Source organism: Dendrobates tinctorius, unplaced genomic scaffold (assembly GCF_039654945.1).
Source record: "Dendrobates tinctorius isolate UK_male_01 unplaced genomic scaffold, ASM3965494v1 ptg000054l, whole genome shotgun sequence".
Taxonomy (NCBI): Eukaryota; Metazoa; Chordata; class Amphibia; order Anura; family Dendrobatidae; genus Dendrobates; species Dendrobates tinctorius.
The window spans coordinates 17,061,379-17,080,334 of NW_027361722.1; the positions used below are offsets into that span (position 1 = coordinate 17,061,379).

General features: G+C 47.2%; 1 protein-coding gene across 1 annotated transcript in view; it reads right to left on the minus strand.

Moving 5' to 3' along the window:
* The window catches only part of BTLA (B and T lymphocyte associated), a 60,840-nt gene that overhangs the window by 15,668 nt on the left and 26,216 nt on the right, over window positions 1–18,956 (minus strand). Inside the window, exon 2 of the mRNA XM_073577169.1 lies at window positions 1,535–1,867. Coding sequence (XP_073433270.1) covers window positions 1,535–1,867 — 333 coding nt within the window. The remainder of the gene's footprint in view (window positions 1–1,534; window positions 1,868–18,956) is intronic.

The following is an 18,956-nucleotide window of genomic DNA, read 5'->3' on the forward strand; positions in this document are numbered from 1 at the left end:
AGCATGCATGTAGTATGTATGTAGTATGTATGTAGTATGTATGTAGTATGTATGTAGTATGTATGTAGTATATATGTGTTATGTATGTAGTATGTATGTAGTATATATGTAGCATGTATGTAGTATGTATGTGGTATGTATGTAGTATGTATGTAGCATGTAGTATGTATGTAGCATGCATGTAGTATGTATGTAGTATTTTTTTTTATTTTTTTTTTTAACATTTAACACATTAGCCGGATGATGGGACTACTACTGTCCCATCATTGGCTAATGTGTCAATCACTGTCATGGTAGCAGGCATCGCCAGATGGGACTTGTAGTCCCATCGGACGATGCTTGCACAGACCCCCGGACATCAGCACAGCCCCCCGGCAGGCCGGTACAGACCCCCACAGGGTGCACAGACCCCCGGACATCAGCACAGCCCCCCGGCAGGCCGGTACAGACCCCCACAGGGTGCACAGACCACCGGCAGGCCGGCACAGCCCCCCGGCAGGCCGGTACAGACCCCGGGCAGTCCACACAGCCCCCCGGCAGGCCGGCACAGCCCCCCGGCAGGCCGGTAGAGACCCCCGGAAGGCCCGAAATGACGGCGCATCATGATGCGCACACACCGCGCATCATGATGACGTCAGGCTGTCAATCAACTTTGAACTTCCGATTCCGATATTGAAAAAATATCGGAAGTCGGTATCGGAATTCCGATACAGCAAGTATCGGCCGATACCCGATACTTGCGGTATCGGAATGCTCAACACTACATATTGGTGACACAGGGTCCACTGTCCGTCGCGTTTTGGTGGCAGCGGGACCCCCGTTCGTCACAGTCTGCTTCAGTTCTCATCCAAAATAAGAAGCCAGGGGTTACAGGGTGGAGTGGAATTTGATGGCCACACAATCCCCTCTCTGGAAATGGTAACCCATATGGGAATTGAGTCCCGAGAAGTCAAAAATAAAAATCGTGGAAGATTTACAGTTTAAAACTGATCAATCAGATCTTCAGCTGGGAAATGTAAAATTTTACATCTTAGCCAAAAGACCTAGAATAGGGGTGTACAGAATTGTGACGTGACTGATATGGGGCCCCATACTGTGAATTCTGGTGCCCCACGGTCAACCCCTAAACCTTTTGCTCTCAAACTACTATTCCCATGGCTTCAGTTTTTGGGGCCAAGGGAGAAGCTGCTGCCATATTCACTGATAAGAGCAGATACTTTAGGTGTCTTGCCACCCTGACAGTGCACAACATGGTGTCAGTTGGCTAGGAGGACTTGACGTTGGGTCAAAGGATATATTGTTAATATAAGAGACCACCAGTTGGTGTAGAGAGTGTTATACTTCAATATGTGGCATGAGACAGAAAGCTCTCATTTTTTCTAACGTGCATACCTTTCTCCAAGGATCATGGTCTATCAGTTTCCCTCGGCAGCTGCTGTCTCCACAAGAAGAAACCAAACCCCCCTTTGCATTGGCCTATGAGCTTATATAATTTGCAGTTTACATGATCACAATGAAAACCTATGGGACTCACCAGCAATATTAAGTTCTACCGGGCGACCCATTATCTGCTGATCATTAAACTTGGCTTTACATTGATAATATCCAGTGTCGTTAATTTGTACAGAGTCAAATTTCAGAACATAAACAGTGCTGTCTTCTCTCTTGTCCTCCAGCTTAAAGTAGATCACATCTCTGGTTGTCAAGGGATCACACTGTTGTCCCGCTATTTTACACCAAGTAACATTCGGTAATTCCAGGTCACAGAGCCGCACCAGGCAATGCAGGACAAGAGACTGCCCCGATAATGTGCCAGAGTTTTGGTTTCCTGCCATGGTTATTCCAGGTGTACACGATGATCTGTCTCCTACAGAAAAGACCAAAAAGACTGTTACCAATGTAGACATGTAAAACCCAATTCCACCCAAATCCTGAGCGCCCCTATTCATTTTATTGTGTCGATCATTCCCAGTAATGGCAGCTAAACGCCATTCGAAAGACACCACAATGGCTTTATTCACCTAGGAAAGCAAAAATACAAATGCCCTAGCAAAAACTTCAGATGTCAGCATTTCATTAGCCACACACTCCATTTTACGTAGGTCATAATTTGTATTGAAACAACAATGCAATCTCCATATTTTGAATGCAACCACTAGACTACACAATGGTAGTGATACCACCATTAAGAAATTCAACAATGTAGGGCCCATATGGAAGGACTGACCAAAGTGGCACTGTCCCAGTAATAACATCCATGTGGAAGCTATCATACTTTTATGCTCGGCACAAACCCCTACCAATAATATTTTGACAACCACAACAGCAGTACCTATCACCTCGTGGGGTAAGGATGATTCTGAGAAAGGTCAGGAATCAGCCCAGAACTACACAGGAGGACCTGGTCAATGATCTGAAGAGAGATGGGACCAAAGTCTCAAACATTACTGATAGTAACACACTACGCCATCATGGATGAAAATTTTGCAGGGCACACAAGGTCCCCCTGCACATGCCAGAACATGTCCAGGACCATTTTATGTTCACCAATGACCATCTGAATGATCCAGAGGAGACACAGGAGAAGGTCATGTGGTCAGATTAGGCCAAAATAGAACTTTTTGGTTTCAACTCCACTCGCCGTGTTAGGAGGACGAAGAAGGATGGGTACAACCCCAAGAACTCTGTCACAACCATGAAACATGTTGGGGAAGCATCATACTTTGGGGGTGCTTTTCTGTAAAGGAGACATGACGAATGCACCGTATTGAAGGAAGGATGGATGGGGTCATATATAGAAAGATTTTGGCCAACAACCTCCTTACCTCAGTAAAAGCATTGGGTTCCGTAAGAATCATTTCAAGGTCCTGGAGTGGCCTAGCCCATCTCCAAACCTGAGTTGAAACTGAATGTTTCCCAACGACAGCAGAATCATATAATGTTAGAGTTGGAAGGGGCCTCAAGGGTCTTCTTGTCCAACCCCCTACACAATGCAGGATTCATTAAACCATCTCAGACAGAATTCTGTCCAGTCTCTGTTTGAAGACTTCCATTGAAGGTGAACTCACCACCTATCGTCACAGCCTGCTCCACTAATTGGTCACCCTCACTGCCAAAAGTTTTTCTAATATCTAATCTGTATCTTCTCCCTTTCAGTTTCAAAGGGAGAATGCCCAGCTTAAAGAAAGGGAGTCCAGTCCCTGGAGTGGATTTTGAGCTGGGCATTATGTTTACATAGTTCTCCATGGCTGGGTGTCCATAGTTGGGCCCCGATCCTGCTCTGCCCTATTCACATTGAGGTCATTTTTGACACATGGTAAGGTTTTAATATTAGTGACCATATGGGACCATCCCGACTAGGTACTATTGTCATGGTGGGATGGCTTTTACGCTTCTTTTTTTAATCAAAAACAGTGTTTTCTAAGTCCCCTATGTTATTTAGATGCACTATTACATTTACTTATATACTGCAAGGTATGTGTTCATTTTGTTTCTATCTTGAGTTTTATAACTAGCAAGTAGCAGAAACCGCCCCAAGAATAACCATCCGCTTCTCAGTTTCCGAAACCTAAAGCGGTTAAAAGAAGCAACAAAGGAGTGGATAAGTGCACAGCAATGTTGTTTTTATGTACTGTGCATTATGTTATTTTTTTTTTCTGTGAGTCTACGGTGTTTTTTCAGGTGGATTCCAGATAGATTCCACCTAAAAAAGACATAGTGAACACATACCCTTGTTATGCAACAAAATCTCTTGGTTCTATAATCCTCTACGACTTCATCCACATCCACAACTGGACACGTTCTACATTTCGTTGTCAGTTCCTAGTTTCAGGTTATGGTAGCCCACATTCACCTCACCTCAGACACACAAGCACGCTAGGGATTTTTTGTTTTTTTTCTATCACGTGTACTAAAGAAGAAAAGGGAAGTGAAATAAATTGTTTGGTCTTCTACGATAGACCTTCTGTACCGTACCCTGCCTGGGCTTCTTTTCATTCTAGTGTCATGTTTTCCATTTGATTCCTGACAATGACCTAGTGTAGTTACAGTTGAAACCAGAAGTTTACATACAGGTTTGTATGTAAAGCAAGGTGACCTACAAACCTGGATCCTTTAGGCTATGTGCACACGTCCGGAATTGCGTTTCTGCCACGTTTTTTCGCCTCGAAAACGCTGCAAAAACGCATAAAATAAGCAACCCATTGAATTCAATGGTATTCCGCACAAGCTGTGCTAATGCTGCATATTTTTCCCCGGCGGAATTGCATTGTGGAAAAAGACGCAGCATGCTCATTCTTTTTGCGTAATCGCAGAATCTACGTTATCGCGAGACCGCTAGTCATCAAAGGTCATTGCCGCAAGGCATCGCTGGGACCGGGACTTGCCGGAAGCATCACTGAGGCCTGGGGACGATGCGTGGGACACCGGAAGGTGAGAATAACACGATTTTTTATTTTTTAAATTATTTTAAACTTTATATCTTTTCACTACTGATGCCGCATAGACAGCCTCAATAGTAAATAGTTGGTCACACTAGTCAAACGCTATGTTTGACGAGTGTGACCAACCTGTCAATCAGTTTTCCAAGCAATGCTACAGATCGCTTGGAAAACGCTAGCATTCTGCAAGCTAAATACGCTTGCAAAACGCCAGTTTTTCGTGGGAATTACGCATGCGGATTTCTCACGTATTTCCCGCGGCAGGGAGTTGCGGAATTCCCGCCGAAATTTCCACGGGACGTGTGCACATAGCCCTGCTGCACCAGTTGTGTCAGTAGGAATGGGCCAAAATTCCATCCAACTATTGTGAGAAGCTTGTGGAAGGAGAACCCAAACGTTTCATCCAAGTCATTCAGCTTATGGGCAATGGTACCAAATACTAATGAAATGGATTGAAACTTTTGACTTGGAAGTAAGTAATAAAAATTCCTTAAAACATTCTCTCTCTCTCTCATTCTGGCATTTGGCAAATATTAATAATTATGGTAATCCTAATTGACCTAAAACAGGAAAGGTTTATTCTGATTTCATGTCAGATATTGAGAAAAACCTGCAGATGTGTCTTTATATATAGTGGATGGAAACTTCTGGTATTTTGTATTTAGAAAACTTGTCCCATGGAAGGCCATATTGGTGGAGGCACACTCCCTTCCTATACTTTTAGCATGAACCGTACAGCAGGATGTCTCAGCTTTATCTTAGTTGTTCCTGGAAGTGTTGGAATCCAGACCCCTCCACTATAGACCAAATTGTGACAGGTCAGCTGCATACAGACCCTTTGTACACATTAGATGAAAGTTGGCCAAATCCACCGATTTCGGTAAGATTGGCCAACCATGTATATTTGGACCTCTGACTCTTCCCTGACCCATGATTTCAGGGAAGAGAAGTATCCGGCCATTGAAATGTAAAGTTCCTTTTAGTCTACACAAAGGCAATGTTCTACTAGACTCCTCATAGCAAACAATGGAGGGCGTTCTTGTGTATGGTGGTGCCGAGAGATAGGCAACAGCCGAATGATTGTCCGATAGCTATCTATTGTGTATGGAGGCCTTTTAGAATATTATGTGTTACTATCCTGCATTACCTAGGCCTCCAGTAGTAAAATAGACATGTCATTAATTGGTGCAGCCACTAATTATACTGAGATGACTCTACTAATAGTGAAAAGCGAACGTGCAGGTGTTATCTGAGTGTCTTCGGCGTGCTCGAATACTACTGTATGATCAAGTCCCCCGGCTGCAAGTCTCACAGATGTTAGACAGCCCCCACACATGCGGGGATTACCTGTTTGTTAGGCAACAAGCAACAGTCTGGTAACAGTCGCGAGACATGCAGCCACAGGGACTCGAACATATTTTTCGAGCACGCAGAAGACACTCAGTTAGCAGTCGAGCATGCCGGATAACACCTTATCCGCCCACGTTCGCTCATCACTATCTGATCATTCTGCTTCTGTCTACACAACAAAGATGTCAAGTATGATACAATAAAAAGAAAGGAAGGAAAACTAGAGATGAATAAGCCAAAAAAAAAAGATGAGAAGAAATATTAGGGCTGAGATTATCCCATATAGCGCAGCTATAACACGTCTCATGGTGACATCACTGTTTGGCGTTTTGAATAGGGCTGCCGGAATATTTATTATACTTATTGATTACACTGCACATACTATGGAGAAGTAAATGACAAATTTAGCTTTCCTATATCCTGCATACATTATTTTTATTTCTTTCTCATGGTTGCTCATTTTTACGTAGAAAATTCTGCACAGTATCTTTGCCCATCTTTGTCTGCCATCACTTCCCTGATGCTCAACTTCACAGAGATTAACACTTTTGTCATATCCCCAGACCTGAGTACAGACAAAGCACCAGGTCAGTCTTTGTTACTCTCACTTTCATCCCTCTCCATTAATGTGTACACTCTTGGAGTCTTCTTCCAGGTTGCGTATGACCCCCCAAGGATTCATCCCACCATTTTCTTGAGGACTTTGCTTCTTGTCTTCCTCATTTCATATCTTATAAAACTAGGGCTGGTTCCAGGCTTATTGAGGCCCTTGGTCAAGTCTCATTGAGCCTCTTTTTGCTTGTAATTTTTCTTATTTGCCCTCCAAGAGCTATAAGTTCTTTACTTTTCAAACAAAAGGAAGAATCAGGAAGAAGAGAGTCATTTCACCAAATAGCGGACTACTTCTATTCATTGTAGATAGTTAAAAAAAACTTCATCACCGGTATAGATTAATCCACATGCCGTGAGTCTGCTGCATTTCCGGTATTAGTTCTATCCCGGATCCAAGCATTCATTGACCATGAACCACTAAAACACTAGTGCATGCCCTTATCATCTCCCGCCTAGACTACTGCAACTACCTACTCTGTGGCCTCCCCTCTAGCACCAATCCAATCACTCTAACACCACTCCAATCCATCCTACATTCTGCTGCCTGACTAATCCACCTGTCTCCCCATTATTCCCCAGCCTCTCCCCTATGCCAAGCACTTCATTGGCTTCCTATCGAACAGAGGTTCCAGTTCAAAACCCTAACTATGACATACAAAGTCATCCACAACCTGTCTCCTCCTTACATCTGTGACATGGTCTCCCGCTACATACCCACACGCAACCTTCGATCCTCCCAAGATCTCCTTCTCTACTATCCTCTTATCTCTTTCTCCCACCACCGCATACAAGACTTCTCCCGTGCTTCCCCCATACTCTGGAATTCTCTACCTCAACACATCAGACTCTCGCCTACCATGGAAACCTTCAAAAAGAATCTGAAGACCCACCTCTTCCGACAAGCCTACAACCTGCAGTGATCCTCAGTCTACTGCACCGCCGCACGACCAGCTCTACTCTCGCCTACTGTATCCTCATCCATCCCCTGTAGACTGTGAGCCCTTGTGGGCAGGGACCTTTCTCCTCCTGTACTTATGTGTCTTGTATTTATTTATTGTACTTGTCCATATTTGCCCCTTTTCACATATAAAGCGCCATGGAATAAATGGCGCTATAAAAATGTATAGTAATAATAATAATTTAAACCTGTGAGACTGGGCAATTCTTAACCCATTTGAGAAAGCTGGACCGTGAAACGCTCATCAAGGGGCTTCTAGGCGAGCTGGGGGAGCCATCTCTTTATACACTCACTGGCCACTTTATTAGGTACACCATGCTAGTAAGGGGTTGGACCCCCTTTTGCCTTCAGAACTGCCTCAATTCTTCGTGGCAGAGATTCAACAAGGTGCTGGAAGCATTCCTCAGAGATTTTGGACCATATTGACATGATGGCATCACACAGTTGGCGCAGATTTGTCGGCTGCACATCCCTGATGCGAATCTCCCGTTCCACCACATCCCAAAGATGCTCTATTGGATTGAGATCTGGTGACTGAGGAGGCCATTTGAGTACAGTAAACTCATTGTCATGTTCAAGAAACCAATCTGAGATGATTCGAGCTTTATGACATGGCGCATTATCCTGCTGAAAGTAGCCATCAGATGTTGGGTACATTGTGGTCATAAAGGGATGGACATGGTCAGCAACAATACTCAGGTAGGCTGTGGCGTTGCAACGATGCTCAATTGGTACCAAGGGGCCCAAAGAGTGCCCAGAAAAAATTCCCCACACCATGACACCACCACCACCAGCCTGAACCGTTGATGCAAGGCAGGATGGATCCATGCTTTCATGTTGTTTACGCCAAATTCTGACCCTACCATCCGAATGTCGCAGCAGAAATCGAGACTCATCAGACCAGGCAACGTTTTTCCAATCTTCTACTGTCCAATTTCGATGAGCTTGTGCAAATTGTAGCCTCAGTTTCCTGTTCTTAGCTGAGAGGAGTGGTACCCAGTGTGGTCTTCTGCTGCTGTAGCCCATCTGCCTCAAAGTTCGACGCACTGTGCGTTCAGAGATGCTCTTCTGCCTACCTTGGTTGTAACGGGTGGCAATTTGAGCCACTGTTGCCTTTCTATCAGCTCGAACCAGTCTGCCCATTCTCCTCTGACCTCTGGCATCAACATGGCATTTCCGGCCACAGAACTGCCGCTCACTGGATTTTTTTTCTTTTTCGGACCATTCTCTGTAAACCCTAGAGATGGTTGTGCGTGAAAATCCCAGTAGATCAGCAGTTTCTGAAATTCTCAGACCAGCCCTTCTGGCACCAACAATCATGCCACGTTCAAAGGCACTCAAATCACCTTTCTTCCCCATACTGATGCTCGGTTTGAACTGCAGGAGATTGTCTTGACCATGTCTACATGCCTAAATGCACTGAGTTGCCGCCATGTGATTGGCTGATTAGAAATTAAGTCTTAACACACAGTTGGACAGGTGTACCTAATAAAGTGGCCAGTGAGTGTATATGGGTAAGCTTGAATGAATGATTGAAAGAGTGGGAGCTATCATGGGGCACTGCTCTTTTGACACCTTTGTATGTTGTTAGCTCGCTCTCCTCAGCCACTTGGATATTATGGATTAATGAGTGTTATCCTTATTCAGCTTTCCTAGGATGTATTTTGCTTTTCCTTTTTGTCTCAGCTTACCTTCATGTCTCCTCCATTGTTTCATACCTGTATGGGTTACATTCATTTTTACTGAATTATATATTTATATGTGATTTTGACCAAATAAATATTTATTCATTTATTGATCATGCTTTGTGGGATTTTTCTACTCCACTTTTTTGTTTCTTATGTCTTTTGGAGTTATTCTATTAACCCAGTTATCTTGGGTGTTGATTCTGGGAGAGTAATACTGATTCACTCTCGGACATAATTTAATTTTTTGCTTGATGATTGTTGTTCTGAGGGTAGGACATTTTATTAATTTGGACAATTACGTACGTGGCGATATGAAATATTGTCTTATTTTTTAGATTTAATTTATGTTCTAGGAAAGACGGTGATATGAACTTATATTTTTTATTTTTAACATTTTTCATTGTCCCTCCCCCAAGGGGCTTAAACAAGGGATCACTCAATTTTTTTGTACAATACACTGCAATATTGTAATATTGCATTGTGTTGTAAAATTGCTAGTCTCCTATGAAGCCCATCCGCAAACATGGTAGACATAGGGGCCTTTGGTAAGCTGCCATAAATGCAATCATATTGTTGCTGGGTCAGTGGGGGTTGGAAATAGGGGTCAAACTCTTGAGTGCCTCGGTCCTGATACATAGCACAGCCCCACAAACTTCTCAGTACATGAAGTGCACACATCCACCAAGCGTTGACACCTGGGCATAGTGTGCCTCACAGGCATCGTGGGCCCTACACTGACCTGCATTGTCAGGTACTGGTTCTCATTATTGGTGACTTTAACATTTCCCTTGAACTTGACACAGTCAAACCTGACTTTTCTGTAGTATTTTCTGAACAGTATCTCGCTAGCATTGCCCAACTTTGCTTATTTTTGCACAAAGCAGAGCATATTTGACCCACATTTGCTGCTTGCTTTTGTTTCAGGTGGTAAATTTTCCAACCACAGCATCCTCCTGCCGTTCTCTGCTCATCAAGGCTGAAAATTACTCTTATATGTATTCAATCAGTACATTCTGCATATTGTGTACATTAATAATATTCATGACATTTTAGTAGGCTGGATTGAACAGATATGAAATGGGCCCGAAGAAACACGTGTCTGATGCGTTGAACTACAGCCTTGCAACCCAGACAAGGATTACGGCGTGGGACAGAACATCGGACAGGTGAGGGATCTGGTTCTTTTTTATTTTTGTTTTATTACAGGAGACGAGGGCTTCAATGGAATGGGCGTTAGGTGAGTATAACTGATTGTTATTTTTAAATATAGAAAGGAAGAGTGTGTTTTGTTTTTATTTCAAATAAAAGACTTTATTCTGGCTGTGTCTTTATTTACAATACAACCTTAGGACTAGCATTGGATATGTGTCTTATACACCCCTCTCCATTATTAAGCCGTGGGCTTGATGTCACCATAAAATTCAAAGGCGACATCAATCTCACAAATATGAACCCCACTTGCCACCGCTACAGTGAAAGTGGGAAGAGCTAATAGATACGCCTTTTCTGGGCAGCTGCAGGCTGCTATTTTTAGGCTGGGGGGAATATACATGGCCCCTTACCTGCCTGAGAATACTAGCCCCCGGCTGTCTGCTTTTGCAAGGTTGATTGTCAACAATGGGGAGAACCCCACAAAATTTTTTAAAATTATTTTTTTTAAATAATTAAAAAAACAGCATGGCGGACCCCTCTATTCTTGATAACCAGCCTTGCTAATGCTGACAGCTGAGAGTTGCAGCTCCCAGCTGTGAGTTTTGCTTGGCTGGTTATTAAAAATACAGAGGAACCCACAACAGTTTTTTAAATTATTTATTTAGAGCACAGGCGCCAATGAATACTTCCATCTGCCGCCGTCTGCTCTCACTGTTATTAGCGGCAGCAGGCGTAGGCTGATGGAAGCAGTAGTCCCATCAGCTGATTCTAGTGACCAGAGGTAAACTTTATACCTCCGATCACAGCTGCGGTCTCCCTCTGTCATTCGATAACTTAGGAACCGTGGCTGTCTGACTGGCGGTAATAATTTTACCGCAGATCAGAAGCAGTGTTTGCCGCGCTGTCATACACATGACAGCATGGCAAACACTGGATGTTCGAGACCCCATTCAAGTGAATTCGGGTCCAGGTATAATTCTGTTACCCAAACCCGAACTTTTTTTTAACTGTTCAACCAAACCCACTGGATCCGAATCTCCAGGGGTCCGCCAATCTCTAATAAAGATGAAATGGGTCCACCACTACTTTCAATATAGTGTATGACCACATGCTGTGGTTCTAATGCTAGTTTTAATCATAGTACCAAGTTTTAGTAATGTTATTGCATTCCTGGTGTCAGTAACTACAGGAGGGTACTGAGCTGCCAACAGTTGGCACATCAATGCGAACTGTGGCAAGAAGGTTTGCTCTGTCTGTCAGCATAGTGTCCAGAGGTTGGAGGTGCTACCAGGAGACAGGCCAGTACACCAGGAGACGTGGAGGGGGCCATAGGAGGTCAACAACCCAGCAGAAGGACCGCTACCTCCACCTTTGTGCAAGGAGGAACAGGAGGAGCACTGCCAGAGCCCTGCAGAATGACCTTTAGCAAGCCACAAATGTGCATGTGTCTGCACAAACGGTTAGAATTCGACTCCATGAGGATGGTTTGAGGGCCTGACATCCACAGATGGGGGTTGTGCTCCCTCGTACCGCATCCAGCCTCTGGACACTATGAGGAGAGACACAGTAAACCTTCTTGCCACAGCTTGCATTGATGTGCCATCCTGGATGAGCTGCACTCCCTGAGCCACTTGTGTGGGTTGTAGAGTCCATCTCAAGCTACCACGAGTGTGAAAGCACAACCAACATTCAAAAGTGACCAAAACATCAGCCAGAAAGCATTGGTACTGAGATGTGGTCTGTGGTCCCCACCTGCAGAACCACTCCTTTATTGAAGGTGTCTTGATAATTGCCAATAATTTCCATCTGTTGTCTATTTGCATCAGAGCATGTGAAATTGATTGTCAATCAGTGTTGCTTCCTAAGTGGACAGTTTGATTTCACAGAAGTTTGATTTACTTGGAGTTATATTCTATTGTTTTAGTGTTCCCTTTATTTTTTTGAGCAGTGTATGTCCAAGGAAGCATTACCAGAGATTCTTTTCTGAGGGTGTGTACTTTTTTTGCCTGCATGACGTTGAGCAATCAAACAGCTGGAGGCATCACTTTGGAGAAAAGAGAACATGCCCTCAGAAAGTCAGAAGAAAATGTCTTATCCTGGGAAACGTGTGACTACAGACATGCCTCCACTTAGCTATGATCTCTGAAGCTACTGTGCAGTATAAAGCAGAATGGAGTGTAATTAGAAACACCTCCAGCTTTCACTTCACAGCAGTCAGTGTGGAGCAGGGGGATACAGCTGAGTTGACAGTGCTCTGAGGGTAGAGCTGCAGCTGCAGAGGTGTTTGACATTCAGCTCTGCATTACTCCCTTTCTAACCACATTGACTGCTGCAAAATGAAAACTGAAGGAATAATTATACTCAGCTATGCAGTATCCCTTGCCCCTATACTGATTGTCCTGAGATGAAAACTGAAGGTGATTGTGATGAGAGATCTGGAAGTGTTTGCAATCACACTCACCTCTGCTTTATTCTCACTCCCCCACACTGGATGTTGTGAGTTGAAAGCTGGATGTGTTTGTGATGAAAGAAGATCTAGAAGTACTTGCAATTACACTCAGCTCTTCTGTATTCTCTCTTCCCCTCCCCACACTGATAATCCTGATAAAATCTGAAAGTGCATGAAACTCACCTCTGCCCAAAGCTGCCAGTGGGGCTGTCAGTCAGGAGAAGGCATGTTCGGTTTTTTTTAGGTGCTTAACACCTCTTGCTTACGATTAGTCAATGTCATGCAGGGGAAAAAGTACACTCCTCCAGAGACACATCTCTACTAGAGATGAGCGACTGTCTTTTTTAGGGTCGAGTCAGGTTTCATGAAACCCGACTTTCTCAAAAGTCGAGTCGAACGAAATCGGCCGACTATAGGGAAAAGTCGGAAAAAGTCGTGAAACACGAAACCCAATGCAAGTCAATGGGGAGAAAAGTCAGCAGTGAGTGGAGGACTGTAAACACACCTGGCATGAATTTTAACCCCAGAGGCAGCGAAATCTCTCTCTCTCTCTCTTCTCTCTCTCCCTCTCACTCTCTCCCACTCCAGCTATGCTACGCTTCTCTCATTGGCTGAAAAAAGTCACGTGCAAGCATTCGGGGAAACCCGACTTTGACGCTTGGGTCGCCGACCGCATGGCCAACTTCACGCTGTGGTCGGGTTTCATCTCATGAAACCCGACTTTGGCGAAAGTCGGCGACTTTTCAATCTGACCGACCTGTTTCACTCAACTCTAATCTCTACTAATGCCCTTGCGGGTGTGGGGAGGAGGACCCCCATATAGTGTTTGGGCCGGAACCAAGGGGACCGCCATCAGAGTTATTGAAGGAAGCACAACAGGGGAATTACAAAGGGAGACATGCGACTGAAGTTGTCAGGGCAACAGGGGGAGGGGCTAGGGTAAAAGGAGCAGGGGACGCGCTGAAGTGGCAGTTGGGGAAGAGAGGGAGTGAAGGCAGGACGCAGGGTGACTTGCAGGGGCACCGAGAGGAGCCTGCGAGGAGAAAGCAGCCGATTTACCGACAAGAGAGACGTGAGAGACTGTGCCCAGAGACTGCTCCCCGCTCCCGTTCTGAGAGAATTATCCCCGCTAACCCCCGCTTTGGAGAGAGAGGAACTATACCTCCGGTTGTGGCCATGAGTACCGGTAACCAGGCCTCAGAGACCTGGGCCCTTCCCCCCAGCCTTCCCCCATCACGCCGACCCGGCCATCATCGGCCTCAAGATACGCCACCTTGTCACAGGCGGGATTAAAGGCTCACTACCCTGGCTTAGGAAAAGACTCCTTGGTAAAGGACGGCTACAGGCCTTTCTGGGGAACTGCGTCATCACCGCGCGCCACCTCCATCATTTACTTCAGGGCCTGTTGAGCCCCAACGGCATTGCTTTCTTCAGGGCCTGTTGCGCCACAACGGCATTGTTTTCTTCAGGGCCTGTTGCGCCCCAACGGCAGCGTTACCTTCAGGGCCTGTTGCGCCCCAACGTCCCCGTTTCCTCCAGGGCCTGTTGCGCCCCAGCGGCAGCGTTTCCTTCAGGGCCTGTTGCGCCCCAGCGGCAGCGTTTCCTTCAGGGCCTGTTGCGCCCCAGCGGCAGCGTTACCTTCAGGGCCTGTTGCGCCCCAACGTCCCCGCTTCCTTCAGGGCCTGTTGCGCCCCAACGTCCTCGTTTTCTTCAGGGCTTGTTGCGCCCCAACGTTATTATTTTCTTCAGGGCCTGTTGCCCCCATCGACATCACTTTCCCCAGGACAACCGCCTCAGCGACCTCAACGCGGCCACGCTACCGAACCCAGCAGTCCCTGGAAGGCTAAGTGAAACTATATTTGGCTAAGATTGTTGAGTCCCTGCGTGGACTGTTGGTGTTGTTCTTTTTCTTTGTTTTGTTCAGCCTAGCCCATCGGCTAGAGTTATATAAAAGTAATTTCGAAAACCATCATTCGTCTAGTGTCTCGTCACTGCATCCTGCGAACCTGTCCGACCCTACATTTGGCGTAGTCAGCAGGATGCAGTCTCCGAGCATAGACGGTGGTGGTGCAGGTCAGGGGAAAGCTGTAGAATCTGTAAATAATGACGGTCCCCGTACTAGCATTTCATTGGGGGCCATGCTGAACAACCTGCCTAGATTTTCCGGCTCCAATACTATGCTATGGAGCTGGACAGAGCGAATGCGGGGGCTCTTTCGGATGCACCCAATGACCCCTGACCTGGAAGCTGAAGTGGCACTCATGGCCGTAGACGGGGAGGTGCGGAGGTCAGTGAGGTTGAAACCTCCGGGGCTCCGCAACACTTTTGAAAAGGTGTTGCAGATAGTGGAACAGACCCACGGAGATCTCACTGATGTGGGAGAGTTAAGGACCCGTGTGTTTAGTCGGATGCAGGCAGAGGGGGAGACGATTACTCAGTATATGAATGTGCTCCAAGAATTGCATACGGCTATTGAAAGAAAAGACGGGGTAGGGGTAGGACCTGTTGACATTACCCTACGTGACCTACTGGTGACTGGACTGCGAGATCCACTGATAAAACAGGCATTACGGGAACAGATCAGAATGAATTCCCAAATAGACTTTTCAGAAGTGGGAAGTCAGGCACGGGTTCGGGAGCAAGAGCAGGGGATGGCGGTCCCCGTGGGGAAGGTCCGAGGTGTGGAGGCCTCCTCGAACACAGTTGAGGAACCCCAGTGGGTGGAGGAGATGAAGCGAGAATTGAAAAATATTAAGAGCGAGTTGGCTGAAGTAAAGAGAAGAACCGAACCAGAGACTGGACGACCCAGTGTTAATCCCGGTCCCTGGGGGTCACGTTCTCCGCGGGGTGGTCAACCTATACCGGCCCGGTGTTATGAGTGTGGAGAACCAGGCCACTTCGCCCGAGAGTGTCTGCGGCGTGGGAGATACCCACCCCGGCGGCCATTAAACTAAAGGGCTCTGGGCTGGGGGGACGCCGCTCGGAGCCGAAAACCACAACTAGGGGTGGTGGAAGTCCCGAAGATTTGATAGCAAAGTGTCCGGTAGTTTGGGCAGAAGTAGAGGGCCGGGCCGTCCGGTGTCTGGTGGACACGGGGTCCCAAGTAACCACTATGCCCGCAGCGTACTTTCAACAAATCTTTCCAGAGGCAGCAAGGCCCCAGTGGGGACCCATGATTAGACTAGTAGCCGCTAACCAACTGCCGGTCCCGGTTGCCGGGATAGTGTGGGTGCAGATGACGTTGTGCGGTAAACCCCTCGGCCGCAGAGGGGTGGTGCTGACTCAAGGAGAAGCTGATCAACGACACCCCGTCACCCTAGGCATGAATATTTTAAAAGAGTTTGGTAACCTGTTGCTTAATGATCCCACACAAAGGACACTGAAGCAGTGGGGTTCTCGCACAGCTCAGGGACAGGTATTCCAGCAGCTGGTGCGAGGTGCGCGGGTGCATCGGGACTGCCAGGAGGGTGAGGCTCTGGGTAAGGTCATCGCGTCAGCGGCACCCCTGCTTGTGCTGCCTCCTGGACAGACAGTGGTGGCCCTGCCAATTCGGACCCCGATACCTTTGGAGGGCGTAGAGGTGCAGGTGGAGCCGTGTCACTCAGAGCACTTACCTCCTGGCATACTGGTGGCTCGTTCCCTCGCTACGGTGCGAAAAGGAACCGTCCTGGTCCGCTGCGTTAACCTTGAAGACAGAGATACCATTCTGAAAGCACGGACTGTACTGGCCAAACTAGTAAAGCCTTTAGAAGAAGTGCTGCCCGCTCCTGCGGTTCAATTCCGAGTACACCCCGAGGATCCTTGGGAGGTAACAATACGAACCTTACAGGCCCACGAAGTCTCGACACAAGAGAAGGGCCAAAATATTTTGGAGCAGATGCGGGCCGAGCTTTCTGGACTAACTGCGGCCCAACTTTCACAAGTAAAAGCATTGCTGGGACAGTACCACGAAGTATTTGCTAGTCATGAGGACGACTTTGGGTGTACCACCGCCATCACTCATGAGATCCCCACAGCAGGAGCGGCCCCTATCCGAGAACGATATCGACAGATCCCGCCACAACTCTATCAAGAGGTGAAAACTTTGCTGGCTCAGATGCTGCAAAAAGGGGTGATACGGGAAAGTCAAAGCCCTTGGGCGGCCCCCATCGTGTTGGTCCGGAAGAAAGATGGTACACTACGATTCTGTGTGGATTATCGTAAATTGAATGCTTGCACTATTAAAGACTCATACCCACTGCCCCGCATAGAAGAATCTCTGTCTGCATTGGGCAAAGCAACATATTTTTCGACCCTGGACTTGGCCAGTGGGTACTGGCAGGTGCCCATGTCAGAAAAGGACAGAGCTAAGACGGCGTTCATAATGCCCATGGGACTGTTTGAGTTTAATCGTATGCCATTCGGGCTGGCCAACGCCCCCGGGACCTTTCAGCGATTGATGGAGCAATTTTTAGGAGATCTCAATTTTGAGGCCACGTTGATCTACCTGGACGACATCATTGTCTATGCCGCCTCCTTCGAGGACCACCTGAAGCGGTTGGGACAGGTACTCAGCCGGCTGCAAAAGTACGGGTTGAAGGTGAAGCCTCAGAAATGCAACCTATTTCGCTCTCAGATTGAGTATCTGGGTCATGTCGTTTCGGCAGAGGGTGTGAGGCCGTCCCGAGAGAAGGTTGCTGCTATCCAGGAATGGCCTACCCCCGAGACGGTGAAAGACGTGCGGGCTTTTCTGGGGTTAGCTGGATATTACCGTCGTTTCGTAAAGAATTTTGCATGTCGAGCTCGAGCCCTGCATGACCTGCTGAAGGGGGCTCCCGCTGGGGCCAATGGACGAAAAATCCAGTGGCAACACCCTCAGGAAGAGGCCTTCCGAGATCTTAAGGCTGCACTCTCGGATGCCCCAGTGTTGGCTTATGCGGATTTCTCTCAGCCGTTCATCCTGCACACTGACGGGAGTCTTCACGGGCTAGGGGCTGTGTTGTCACAGGTTCAGGATGGCCGGGAGAGGGTGATCGCTTATGGAAGCCGTTCACTCCATGACTCCGAGCGTAACCCTGACAATTACAGCTCTTTTAAACTCGAGCTCCTCGCAGTGGTGTGGGCTATGACGGAGAGATTCGCAGAGTACCTAGCGGGCTCCGAGGTGGTAGTGCGAACTGACAACAACCCACTGGCTCATTTGGAAAACGCCAAGTTGGGGGCTTTGGAGCAGCGATGGGTGGCCCGAATGGCGAAGTACAATTACAAGATTATTTACAAAAGATGGGCCGAGAATGTTCATGCAGATGCTCTCTCCAGGATTCGACATACAACTCCCGGACAGAATCGAGATGAAGAATTAGAAGGAGAGGAAATACCGTTCGCTCTTACCGCTGCCGTGCTCACCAATGTTGATGCAAAAGTATCTTCCCCAGAGGCCCACAGGGGCATCCTGGAACAATCTCGGGATAAGTGGATACAACAGCAACAAGAAGATGAAGAAGTTGGACTTCTCCATGTCATGATCACGTGTGTCAGGACGCAGATGTTACCGCAAGGTGGACCCATAACACACGTGACCCTGGATACACCGCCTCCAGTGGGGCGCATTTAAATAATAAAACGTGCAGGTGGATACGCCGCCTCCACCCGGCGAATTTAGGTATTACACGTTATGCATACAATAATCAGATAATAAAGGGGGAACCTGGGAAACTTTAACAATGGTGGGCCCTGCGATAGGGAATGGGGACATGGAGACCTCCTAAGCTCCCCTGAGCCAGTGTCCCTGCACTCCTACCATTCCCTAGACAGGCTCCGCACCTGTCGCCGCACGCGTACCTTAACGCCCTTGCTCACCCTGACCCTAAACCCTCACTAGGGAATGGTCGGTGCGGAGACTAATCCCACCACTGCACTAATAACACACATGAGGAAAGAGACAATACAGGGGAAACACCACTTAGCTTTGCTCTGTTGTGTGCGCTCCTAGCAACAGAGCCCTCCACCTGAGTGCATCTTCTCCTCCACCTGGATCCATCACCATAACAGGATCCTTCACCTTAGTGCAGCCTTGGAGCAGAGTCCAACACCAGTTGCAGCTGCTTAGTACCAGAGTCCCAAGGAAGTGTTCAGCTTCTGCCACGAAGTCAAGCATGCTTGAGTCCAGCTCAGCAACCAAGTCCCACATGGTGAGTGCCACTCTCCATAGTCGCCACTCCACCAGCCCATGCAGACACTTCCCGCTGACACCATCACTGCGACTCCACCACGCCATGCCAGCCCTTCGTCCAGACACCATAGCTGAAACACGTCCCCCCTGGCTAAGC